Source organism: Macaca thibetana, chromosome 9 (assembly GCF_024542745.1).
Source record: "Macaca thibetana thibetana isolate TM-01 chromosome 9, ASM2454274v1, whole genome shotgun sequence".
Taxonomy (NCBI): Eukaryota; Metazoa; Chordata; class Mammalia; order Primates; family Cercopithecidae; genus Macaca; species Macaca thibetana.
Window position 1 is genome coordinate 160222 of NC_065586.1, and position 13024 is coordinate 173245.

Genomic DNA, 13024 nt, shown 5'->3' on the forward strand with positions numbered 1-13024 from the left:
ATCTCACCAAAGAAATACGGATGACAAATATATGAAAATATATTCAATATCATATATCATTAGGAAATTAAAATCAACAAGGTATCACCACACACTTATTAGAATGGCCCAGATCCAAAAGACTGACAATCCCAAATGTTGATGAGGATGTGGAACAACAGAAGTGCTCAGTCATTGCTGGTGGAAGTGCAAAATGGTCTGGTCACTTGGGAAGACAGTTTGGCAGTTTCTTATACAACTGAACATTTTCCAACCATACGAACCAGCAGTTACACTCCTTAGTATTTACCCAAATGAATGGAAAACTTATGTGCCATAAAAACATGCACATGGATGTTTACAGGAGCTTTGTTTTGATTGCCAAAACTTAGAAGCAACCTTCCTCGAGTAGATGAATGGATGAACTGTGTTATATGCAGCCAGAGGAATATTATTCAGTACTAAAAAGTAAGTCTATCAAGCCATAAAAAGCTATGGAGGAAGCTTAATGCATATTACTAAGTGAAGGAAGCCAACCTGAAAAGGCTACATGTTGTTTGATTCCAACTCTGTGACATCCTGGAAAAGGCAAAACTATGAAGACAGTAAAAAGACCAGTGGCTGCCGAGGGTTAGGGGAAGGAAGGGATGGATACGTGAAGCACAGATGATTTTTAAGTCAGTGAAACCTTTCTGTGTGGGTACTACAGTGGTACATACTTGTCATTCATACATTCGTCAAAACCCATGGAATGTGCACCACCAAGAGTGAGCCCTCGTGTACACTGTGGACTTTGGGTCGTAATGATACGTCAGTGTGGGTTTGTGGAGTTTTAACAAATGTATTGCTCTGGCGTGGGATGTTGATAATAGAGGAGGCTGTGCATGTGTGGGGCCAGGGAGTATATGGAAACTCTGTATTTTCCATTCAATTTTGCTGCAAACTTAAAATTGCTCAAAAAAATAGTTTACTAATCATAATTTTAAAAAAGTAATTCTCCCCAGCACTTTGGGAGGCCTAGGTGGGCGGATCACCTGAGGTCAGGAATTCGAGACCCAGCCTGGCCAACATGGTGAAACCCTATCTCTACTGAAAACACAAAAATTCCCCAGGTGTGGTAGCGCGTGCCCGTAACCCTAGCTTAGCTACACGGGAGGCTGGTAGCGCGTGCCCGTAACCCTAGCTTAGCTACACGGGAGGCTGGTAGCGCGTGCCCGTAACCCTAGCTTAGCTACACGGGAGGCTGGTAGCGCGTGCCCGTAACCCTAGCTTAGCTACACGGGAGGCTGAGGCAGGAGAATCACTTGAGCCTGGGAGGTGGAGGTTGCAGTGAGCCGAGATCACACCATTGCACTCCAGCCTGGGTGACAAGAGCGAAACTCCGCCTCAAAAACTAAAAAATACAAATAAAAAACTACAAAATATAATTGCATATTTTTCTGATTTGAGTGTAGAGGGACTTCTGATCACAAAAGCAATGATAAAAGAATACATAGCTAGATTTCAGTAAAATTTAATGTTTATTAAGAGGCAAAGAGGAAAGCATTTTATGGATGAACCTAATGTGAAAATTAATATATAACTGGGAAAATGGTATGAAGAGACAATGAAAAATAATTTAAAAGTGCTAATAGACTTTGGGAAAAAGTAATAATATTTGATGCAAATATTTGAAAACATTTTATGCAGTGTACTGATAAAAAACCTGAACCTACCACCAGAAGTAAAAATCAGAACCTATTTGGTGTTTTGAATTCCCATTCTGTGCTCCTCCATCTCTTTTCCCTGCCCCCTCAGCTGTTCTTGGTAACTATTGTGTTTATCATTTCCTTAAAGCAGTTTTCACAAATATATATATCACCAAGCAACATCTTGTTTCATTTTGAATATTCCTAAGCTTTTTTCTGACATGATTTCTCCTTTATTCTCCCTTTTGCCCTCACCCGAGTTTGTGTAGAAGTAGTATGGATATAAAATGACACTTCTGTAGACTGTGGAGATTGCAGTACATATGGATTTGTTGGGATGGAGAATATCAGTATCACCTAGGGGGTTATTAAAGTTACTCAGAAGTTTTTGCTATTTTTTATTTTTATTTTTTTAACTACAGGCTTCTTGAGAATCATGGTCTACTTTTACCAAAAGGGGCCTGTTCCATTCCTCAAATGTGTTGGAGCAGAACAAAGATTGAAGACTGTATTAATGATCTCCACAGAGTCTTCTGATCTTTCTTTTTGATGTCTCAATCTTTGATAAAACATAAAGAAAGGTACACTCTGGGCTCTTGTTATTTACCTAACAACTGAAAAAATTGAATTTAATAATTTTATATTGAAGGGTTAGTATGTTCAAAAATGCTAGGCACGTTGAAAAACATGAGTTATAAAAATGAATAAGATGTATCTTGTCTTAGTTGAATTAAAACAATTCTTTTGAGGAATTTGTAAGTATTTGTACAAGCAATACATTTGTAAGAGATGTATAAACAAATTGCTATTAGAATACAAAGGACAATTGAGTTTTATTTGGTTTGATTCCAGGAGAAGAGGCTGGTCAGGGAAAATTGCATTAAAGTAGATCCTAGAAAGGACAGGGAAATTTTTAATAATTGGTAAGGGGCAGGGGAGAACATTCCAGGGAGAGAGAACTGCATAAACAAAGGGATGGAGGTGTGACGTTTGGGAGAGTAATTGGGAGCTGTGGGCAGTAATGCAATATGCACTCAAATAAGGATGGACTGTAAGATTTGGTTTGGCCATATCAACAAGGACCTTAAATAATCAGCTCTCTGTACCCAGGATTCCAAGACTTTCTTTTTACTGATGAACACCCAAAGTGCTGTTCTTTTCTTATATATCTAGTCACATCATTAGTCATGTTTACTGGATGAGAGGAGGATTTTTGCCCATTTTGCTTATTGCTGTATCCCTAGAACATAGGAGAGCACCTGGTGTGTAACAGGCATACACGAATTATATGTTAAATGAGTGAATGAATTTAGATTTCATATGAAAGGATAATTTTATGGTTGCACTTTAAAAAGATCTTGCCTCCATAGGTCAAGTTGTTTTTGGTAGCTTTATAATATGCCTCAAACTTCATTGTATTTCTCTCACTTGGATTTGTCTTTCCCTGGCATTTTTTGCAATGTTCTGCGTGGGCTCTTATAACTAATGATCATCCTCCTTATAGTGCACCTGTATTACAAGGTATGTTTATTTTCTGTGACATGATTCAGGTAGTTCTCAAATCTTTGATTTTTAACTTTATACCTGCTTTTCTGAAATGTAGCATTGCTTCATTCTTTAATCTTGATTTTAATCATTTCTAGGAATCTGTGACATCACTTTTAGGGTTTCTGCTACTTAGTCCCCACTATATTCTTCTGGTTATGTTATATAAATAGTTATATTTACTATTTATTATGATATTATTTAAAAATGTTAGCTTTGCTGTTAAATTTAACATTTTACATTTTTTTATAGTTCTGAATAAATTATTCATATTCTTACATATCATGAATTGTGAAAAAAAATTTACAAGTTGAATTGTTACCTATACCTATTTGTATTATTCTTCAATGTTTGCTCTAGAAATTATAATATACATCCTTAATTTATGATAGCCTCCCTTGAATTAACATACTACTACTTGCATAAAATGTAGGAGATTTATAATAATATATTTCTACTTACTCCCACTTCCCTTCCTGTGTGTTTTGGTTGTTATATATTTTATTTCTACGTGTGTTTAAGCCTAATGACACCTATCAATTATTTTTATCTTTGCTTTAAACTGCCAGTTATCTTTTAAAGAAATTAAGAAAGGGAAAAATTGGCTTTTACATTTTCCTACACATATTTACCATTTTGCAGAGCTCCTCATCTCTTTGCTCAAATTTTACCTAAGTGAGAAGTAGTGTCTCCCTTGTCTGAATTTTTATAGTACATATTGTGGACCATTTATATGTCATATATGACCTTACAGTTAGTTCCATGTGTGTATGTCAAATTTCCTCTGCCAGTTTTAGAGTATTTTTTGGCAAGGGTCGCTGTTTATACAGTTTTAACTACTTCATTGTGTCTAGCACAGTGCCTTATATAAAGTGGACACCTGTATATATTTTTGACTATATAGGAATAACTGAAACTTTGTTCATTTTTCTGAGTATTTGTATAATCTCACAGGATTGAGTTGTATTATTACAGTTCACCATTAGATGTCGCTTTCTGACATATGGTAAATCCTTACCAATGAATTCCTTCCATTAAGGCATATCAAATTCTGAAAGTTGGTGCTCCAGTACAAGTGCACTTCAACAGAGAAATGTTTGTACATTTTAAAGTGATTACTGTCTAAAATGGAAGTGTTCCTAAGTTAGAATTTTTGTATTTTAGTTATGTATAAAGTTATACAGAACCAACTGATATTCCTAAAGTTTTCTTTAGAACTTGAATACTGGTATTATTTTTGAATTATTTGCTCTGTGGAGCAACTTGGAACTATTAGAAGTAATAGTGTGAGAATATTCAGGAATACCTTTAAACATGTTCAAAATGTATTCTGATGCTGGTGTAATTCTGAAAAACATCTTATTTTAGGAGCCTGACTGACCCAATTTTCTCAAGATAAGTTTTGGTAGCAACTATAGAGTTTATTTGTGTTTGTCTGAGAAAGTGGGGAACTGAGTGGGCTGCGAAGAAACAGAGGTAGAGAAAAAGGAGATTCCTGTGGCTCTCTTGGCCAGTCATGGAACACAGCAAAGTGCTTCCCTCCCTCATTCTCCAAACTTAACATATAGGAAAGGGCAGATCAAAGAGATTTCATCGATCTCAGAAGGCTTAATGTTCACTGTATATTCTAGAACCTAGATTTTAAAGTCAGCATGATAGCACGTATGATCTAGAGAGATGTTTCAGTGGGTCCTCAATGCTAGGATTCATGGCGAAGGCTTACCGGATGCCTACAGACGCGTCTCTCCATGCTGAGTTAAGAGAATCCTCTCTGTGATACTGCTGTTCTCCGGACATCCAGGGTTTAACTCTTTTCTCTCCCCATCTTGCCAGGAGACAGCAGGAAAATTATTGGGAGGTGTGGTGGCAATTTTCTTCAATTCATCTAGAATACTAAAATTTGAATAAAATAGCAATGCTGTTTTCTAATAGTGTAATAAATACCCTCCGAAACTTACACCTAAACCAAGAATGTTACCATTCTTCATCATTTGTGACCTTCTAGTGTTCTGTCCCTCAACCTTTCACATCTCATCCCAGAAGTAACTTCCTTATATTTAATGTTCATGGTTTGATTTTAAAAAAGAATGTTGTTTTCATGTATCTATGTATGTATATAAAATTTGATTAAGCCATGATTATAATAAACCAAAGTACCAAACAATTAGAATATTTAAATTCCATTTTGTATTGATCAAATTACAAACAATGTAATGTCAACAAAGGAAGTTTTATCTTGCAGTATTTCTGTGTTTTAGGATAAACTTAAATGCATTTTCTAAAAGTATATTGGTATGAAGTGACCACTTACTCTTCTTGGGGTAACCTTTTTAACTTTTTGGCTTTTAGAATGTCATTCTTCATGATGTAATGAAATGAGTGATACTTTATATGAAGTAACTGGTGATGTCGATGGTAGAAAAAATAGAAAGTGGGCAATACTGCATACTAAGTATAATCAATAGTTGAGAGGTCCTGATAATGTTACTCGCTTATATTGATAAATCATTTTGTAATCTGTTTTTTGTTTCCCTTATGTTTTTATTACTGCAGCTAAAGAAGTAAACAGGTCATGGCACGTTTAACAAAAAGACGACAGGCGGATACAAAAGCTATCCAGCATCTTTGGGCAGCCATTGAGATTATACGGAACCAGAAGCAAATTGCCAACATTGACCGTATTACAAAGTAAGTAAATTTAAACAAAAATATTTCTGTAAAATTTCATAGAAGATTTTGGGGGAAAGGCCAAAAAATTTTTCATCTGTTATGCTAATCAACATATATTACAAAGAACTGAAGACACCTTTTGCTTTGCAGGAATATTTACTTGTTAGAAAAACACAGAAACATACAGAAGCAACTTGTGTTTAGAAGTTTCATAGAAAAATTAGATAAGGAAAATATCACTATGTACTATTTATAATAGTTTTTTAGTTAACAAAATTTTTAGCTCTGTTTATTGATTTATTTTGGGATGGAGTCTCACTCTGTCACCCAGGCTGGAGTGCGGTGGGCTCACGACAACCTCTGCCTCCCGGGTTCAAGTGATTCTCCTGCCTCAGCCTCCCAAGTAGCTGGGATTACAGGCACCCACCACCACGCCCAGCTAATTTTTTGTATTTTTAGTAGAGGCAGGGTTTCACCATGTTGGCCAGGCTGATCTCAAACTCCTGACCTCGTGATTCACCTGCGTCGGCCTCCCAAAGTGCTGGGATTTACAGGCGTGAGCCACTGCACCCGGCCAGAGATTCTTTTATTAAAAACACCTTTAGTGAATCACTTTTGTGTAGTAAAGCTATCTAAAAACAGTCTACTGTTCATTACTAATTTTAATACAGGATAGGTGTGGTATGTGTAGTAACATCTTACTACTTTATAGCCCACTAACAGAATTTTCAACAATTTCCTTCTGTATTTTAGAAATCATGTTAAATAAACATTCAGTTTTAAAGAATAAAATTCTCCACCCCCACCCCCTAGTTTCTCATGCTATTTATATGGGTAGACAGATCCAGGATACAAAAAAAAAGAAAAATCAAAGTACTTTATGAAGCTTCTATTTACATGTTGTATACTAATTATAAGGGAGTCTTCAGTTAGGAACTTGGTTTTGTTTTGTTTCTCTGGGTATTCTTAAAGAAATAAAGCTAAATTTATCTTTTTTAAGTGTTTGGAATTTTAAAAATAATTTAGAGAAAATGTCTTGATGCTTTAGAGAAAATGTCTTCACATTCTTTAGATGCTATGGGTAAAAATGGAGAATGGGAGTAATTTACAAAACTCAAATAAGTGCTTTTTTTGACCTTTATTAATAAGTAATAAAATAGAGTTCCATGTATTTTTGTCCTTTCCCTGTGTGCTGGTGAAGATTACAAAGGCTACTTAGCGATGGGTGCAGTGGCTCACGCCTGTAATCCCAGCACTTTAGCAGGCCAAGGCTAGTGGATCGCCTGAGCTCAGGAGTTGGAGACTAGCCTGGCCAACATGGTGAAACCCCATCTCTGCCAAAAATACAAAAATTAGCCTGGTGTGGTGGTGTGCACCTGTGGTCCCAACCACTCAGGAAGCTGAGGTGGGAGAATCACTTGAGCCTGGAAGGCAGAGGTTGCATTGAGCTGAGGTAAGACCACTGCACTCCAGCCTGGGTGACAGTGAGGCCCCCGTCTCAAAACAAAGAAACCCAAAGGCTAAGAGGGAAGAAAAAAGGATATAGAGAAGGGGTGAGGATATATGTGGCTCCAACTCTGTACTCGCCCTTGGGGTATTTTAAAGCTGACTGTGTACAACTCCTTGCTCCTATAAGATAGTAGAAGAAAAAAAAAGATAATACTATGTGAACAATAAGAATAAAATAAATAGTACATTATTTTAATTATGTTTTTAAATAAAGCACGTAATTTGAGGTATGATAACTAAATGCAAATGATGTTGATGTAAAACATTTTAAAAAAACAGTGCAAAACAGTATTTCCTTATGGCTGAGATTTTTAAAAAACCATCCTTTATATAAAAATTGCTTAGAGAAGAATGTTTAAATAAAATACTTTTCTTTGGATTCAGCTTTTTAAATTAAAATCATGTAAACATGACAACTATTTCAGTTTTTCAGATGACCTTTATTCATCTGTAGCATCTTTCTCTAGAAGCTTCAGGGACATTTCTCTGAGCAGCTCTCACAATCTCCCAGTGTGATGTTGCTGTCAGATTGTGACCACCTTCTAATCTGGGAGTAAGAGAATTAACTCCCACAATACGTGTGTGTACATGTATACACATGTTAAACTGTAGTAAAAGACATGGAGATTATTAACAGGATTGCCTACATCTCATTTTGCATTGTGTATGATTGATAAGCATTCTTTTCTCTCCTTTCTTCATCAGCGTAGCTTTAATTGATGCCAAGGCTTATTTTTATTCATGCTGTAAGGTCCATAGTTTTACAATTAAATATGAATACATTTATTTACCTACCAGATAGTCTTGGTTTTATTAGTTTCATCTAAAGATGAAAAGAAAGAAAAAGAAAGAATCAGAGGTTAAGTGCTTAAGACTGGGTCCCTGTGTTTCCTCTGCCTCATCTCATCTGAGAGGTATGCCATGTTTGTTTTTATTATGTGGCTCAAGTCAGAGCATCCTGTACTTCCTTCATAACATTAATCACATTTGTCATTATTTCCCTGCTAGACAGCTCCAAGAAAGAACTGTCTAGAAAATTGCCCAATCCGGCCAGTGCCTTTGCTTCTTGGCTGATACTAATTTCCTTGTTTGTTAAACTTGCCTAAGGTAAGTTAGGAAGTAGCAATGCACTATGACAGGAAGTCAGATCTTTTGCTCTAAAGCCTAATATTCCTATTCTGTACTCTCGATAGGTAAATACTTTTCAAGCCTTAGATTCATTTAAATCAAGTTGATCTACTTAGTCAAGTCCGAACATAAAGATATCTTTTAAACTTTGCAAATATGTTAAGGTACTGAAGGCTGTAATAGAGTCACTGTCAAGAATGCGTATTAGTCATTAAGTTTCATTTCTTATTTTGACTGATGAGTGATGCCATTATAAAAAAAGCTACATAGGTTTTGTCAAGCATTAAAAGTTGTGGGCTTTGGGGTGACTGGCTCTTAGCCTGGTACACCCTAAACACTCTAATTTACTTCTGTATAATGGTTTAGTTCTGCTTGCTTTTGTTCTTTTAATCTCTAGGTTTCTCTTCTTTTTTGTTGTTGTTTTTTTTTTTTGGGAATTGATTGAAGAAACCCGGCCATTGGTTGTGATTTTCCATAGTCTGGCTTTTGCTGATCGCATCCCTATAGTCTAGTTTAACCTGCTGCTCAGTCCTTTTTATTTCATGGAGATTGATAGCTGCGTCTGGTGGCTGGCGGGAGGGGGCAAGACTATTCCATGGGAGTGGTCTGTTCTATCAGGAGACACATGATGTCAGTTGTTTCTCATTTTGTGATGTACATAGCAATTGATGCTAGATCCAGTAACTCTAATTAAGGACTGCCAAATGGTAATCATCCAATCTATCTTTCCTTTTTTAACTGGACTACTTCTATAAGGACATAGCTTCCCATCATCTGCTATTTGGTTACCATGTGGTATGGTTCATATGGGAAAAGTAGAATAATTCATTATCTTTATGTATTTAGCAGTTTTTAAAATAGTATCCTTTAACGGTAACCAATTAGATTTAGAAACAAATTGCCCTTTAGAATTCATGCATTTAATTACATTTCGTGTATTTCAGTCCATTTTCAAAATACCCCTTATTGATGCTATCTTTGACCAGTTGGAGCCTCTGCAGTGTTGGCTTCTGAACTTCTTTCTGCTTGTTACGGAACAAGATGTTTCGGGATCCTCTTGTACATATCCTGCCCCAGGTCTGGAACCACTGATTTCTCCCAGGTGCTCTGGTTTCTTTTAGTTTTAAAATGTATTTTAAGAGCACTTCCTGGCTACTCAGTGTCGCTACTGGGTGGGTCTCTTTCTAGGCCTTTGGACAGAATTATGAAATGCACATACTTTTAAAAGATAAAAACACCTCCTGAGTTCATGCTGATATTTTCCATTGAACTTTGTGGCTACTGGGTTTTATTTACTTAGCTCATCTATCTAAAATCTTTATCTACTTTCTGACATGGTGAGAATCATGGTTCTCAGGGACGTCATCTGGGATAAAATTTTAGAATTTCATGTAGTCAGCTATTTTATGCAACATTAAATACACAGCTATTAGAATAAGAAAATCTTAAATATTCTATATACCACGTATAGTTATGATTATGTTATTATTTTCTTATCTACACACATCCTTATTTAGTTTGGAGCCTCTCTTAGTGTGTTGGATCTTCTTTTCCTGTCTTCTGTATTTGTACTTTTCTATTTAATTCATCTTTTTTCTTTTTGATTTTTAGTATGTTCCTTCATTGCAACCTCTTTTTATGTAACATTATCTGGTGTATATTCATTTTTGTGTACCCTCTAGTTTAGACTTCACCTCTGAAGTGATTTTTTTTTCCATTTACTTCAAATGTTTAACTGAGAATTCTGAGTTTTTCTTCTGATTTATAGCTTGTTTACCTTGTATCATTTTCTTCATGTCTTTTCTCATGTCTTGAGACAGCAGATTCTAGCTTCCTTCTGTTTTGTAGGCTTATCTTTCTGGCATGTTTCTAACCATCAGGATGTCATTCTGTTCCATGTGCTGTGGTCATTCTCTGTTGGTCATTCTCACGTGAAATCACTTTTCCTAAACTTGTGTCAGGGCAGAGTGCTTCTGAATACTCTTTCCAGATTTATGGCTTTAAAGTTCTTCTTACGCCATTTTTACGAAGTGCTAAAAATAGAGCTTAATTTTTCCTGAGATTTCCCAGATTTTTCTCCATCTTTTCCCCGGTTTTTTGTGGAGTCACCTTTTCTTATACTGAGGGTCTTTTCAACTGATTGCAGCAGTATTTGTTACTTTTATTTGTAGCCTTTCTGTGTAATACCGGGCTTTGTCCTGGAAGGGAACTGTGACTGCTTAATTTTGAGTGTTTGTAGGCCCCATTAAGCTCTAGCTCCTTAAGAATTTACCACAAATTCATGAATTACCATGAATCATCTGCAAATGGGAGTGTGTAAAATCCAGTTTCAGTGCTATTATCAAGTGGGCCTGCTGTGCTTTCCAGTGTGTCTCTGTTGGGTATTTTACCCTCTTATACTCCGTTCCATTAGTATCTGTTGTGCTTCTCTTTCTCCTGTAAGGGTATCAGTACCAATCAGGATTGTAGCTCTCAGAGATTTGTTCTCACCTGCTCAAATTTTGGAATGCATAGGAGTTCTTATGACCTAATTTTGTACTGTGTATGCTGTCCAAGGGCATTTTGCTTTGTTTTATTTGGTATTCTTCCAGTAACTCTGTCTAGTAGGTTTGGGGAAATTTAAAAACTATGTTGATCGGGCGCGGTGGCGAGGTGGCTCAAGCCTGTAATCCTAGCACTTTGGGAGGCCAAGGCGGGCGGATCACGAGGTCAGGAGAGTGAGATCACAGTGAAACCCCGTCTCTACTAAAAATACAAAAAATTAGCCGGGCACAGTGGCGGGTGCCTGTAGTCCCAGCTACTTGGGAGGCTGAGGCAGGAGAATGGCGTGAACCCGGGAGGCGGAGGCGTGCCACTGCACTCCAGCCTAGGCCGCAGAGCAAGACTGTCTCAAAAACAAAAAACAAACAAACAAAAAAAACCACAAAAAACTATGTTACCATCATCATCATCCCATCTCACAACAATCTTATGATTTTTCTTTAAAAAAAAAAAAAAAAATGGGGGGGAGGGGCCGGGCAGTGGCTCATGCCTGTAGTATCAGCACTTTGGGAGGCTGAGGTGGATGGATTGCCTGAGGTCAGGGGTTCGAGACCAGCCTTGCCAACATAGTGAAACCCTGTCTCTATTAAAAATACAAAAAATTAGCTGGGCGTGGTGGCAGGCACATGTATTCCCAGCTACTGGGGAGGCTGAGGCAGGAGAATCACTTGAACCCGGGAGGCAGAGGTTGCAGTGAGCCAAAATTGCGCCATTGCACTCCAGCCTGGTTAACAAGAGTGAAACTCGGTCTCAAAAAGAAAAAAAAAAAAGTTTTTAAAGGCACAGGATATTTTCTGAAGTTCAAAAGCAATAAATAATTCCTTCTGACAAAGGTAAATCAAAGGCGTGTTCTCCGTGTTTGTATACTGCACTGGACACATCAGAATAAATGGCAGCATCATATTCAAACACACCATCCTTTTTTTTTTGAGACGGAGTCTCGCTCTGTCGCCCAGACTGGAGTGCAGTGGAGCAATCTCGGCTCACTGCAAACTCCGCCTCCTGGGTTCACGCCATTCTCCTGCCTCAGCCTCCCGAGTGGCTGGGACTACAGGCGCCCACCACCTCGCCTGGCTAATTTTTTTGGTATTTTTGGTAGATACGGGGTTTCACTGTGTTAGCAAGAATGGTCTCAATCTCCTGACATTGTGATCCGCCTGCCTCGGCCTCCCAAAGTTCTAGGATTACAGGCGTGAGCCACCGTGCCCAGCCAGGATTCTTAACATAGCAACACTTGGGTTGCAGTTTAAAGAAGAAATTCTGGCCAGGCGCCATGGCTAAGGCCTGTAATCCCAGCATTTAGGGAGACCGAGGCAGGCAGATCGCGAGGTCAGGAGTTCGAGACCAGCCTGGCCAACGTAGTGAAACCCTGTCTCTACTGAAAATACAAAAATTAGCCAGGCATTGTGGCGCATGCCTGTAGTCCCAGCTACTTGGGAGGCTGAGGCAGGAGAATCGCTTGAACCTGGGAGGCGGAGGTTGTGAGCTGAGATCACGCCACTGCACTCCAGCCTGGGCGACAGAGCAAGATTCCGTCTCGGAAAAAAAAAAAAAAAAAATCCCACGAGTTGAATTTGTGGCCATTTTAAGTCTCAGATCCTCATAATTAATTAAATTGTTAGGGACTAATAATTTTCTTATCTCTGTAACAAAATAGGAAAACTTACCTGTTCTAAATGTTTATTCCATCTAATTGTGATGGTATTTAACTTTGGAGTTCCTAACAGTAGTCACCCATTAGTTGTCACGATATCTGCCCAAGAAGGAGAGTTCTGAGTCTTTTCTTCCCCACATTCTTTTAATTTTCCTTTTAAAAAAACTGCTGGTGTCAGCTAGGTGCAGTGGCTCATGCCTGAAATGCCAGCATTTTGGGAGGCTGAGGTTGGAGGGTCGCTTGAGAGTAGGAGTTTGAGACCAGCCTAAGCAACATAGTGAGACCCTATCTCTACAAAAAATTAAAAAAT

General features: G+C 37.7%; 1 protein-coding gene across 26 annotated transcripts in view; it reads left to right on the plus strand.

Moving 5' to 3' along the window:
- The window catches only part of ZMYND11 (zinc finger MYND-type containing 11), a 118901-nt gene that overhangs the window by 39337 nt on the left and 66540 nt on the right, over positions 1 to 13024 (plus strand). For 18 of the 26 annotated variants that reach the window (XM_050805162.1, XM_050805170.1, XM_050805174.1 and 15 more), the window contains exon 2: positions 5766 to 5900. In XM_050805162.1, the coding sequence (XP_050661119.1) occupies positions 5785 to 5900 (116 nt within the window). In that variant the 5' untranslated portion in view covers positions 5766 to 5784. Of the gene's footprint in view, positions 1 to 1243; positions 2249 to 3171; positions 3189 to 5765; positions 5901 to 7207; positions 7336 to 13024 lie in introns of those variants that run through there. The other 8 variants (XM_050805175.1, XM_050805177.1, XM_050805186.1 and 5 more) reach the window with 5 other exon arrangements.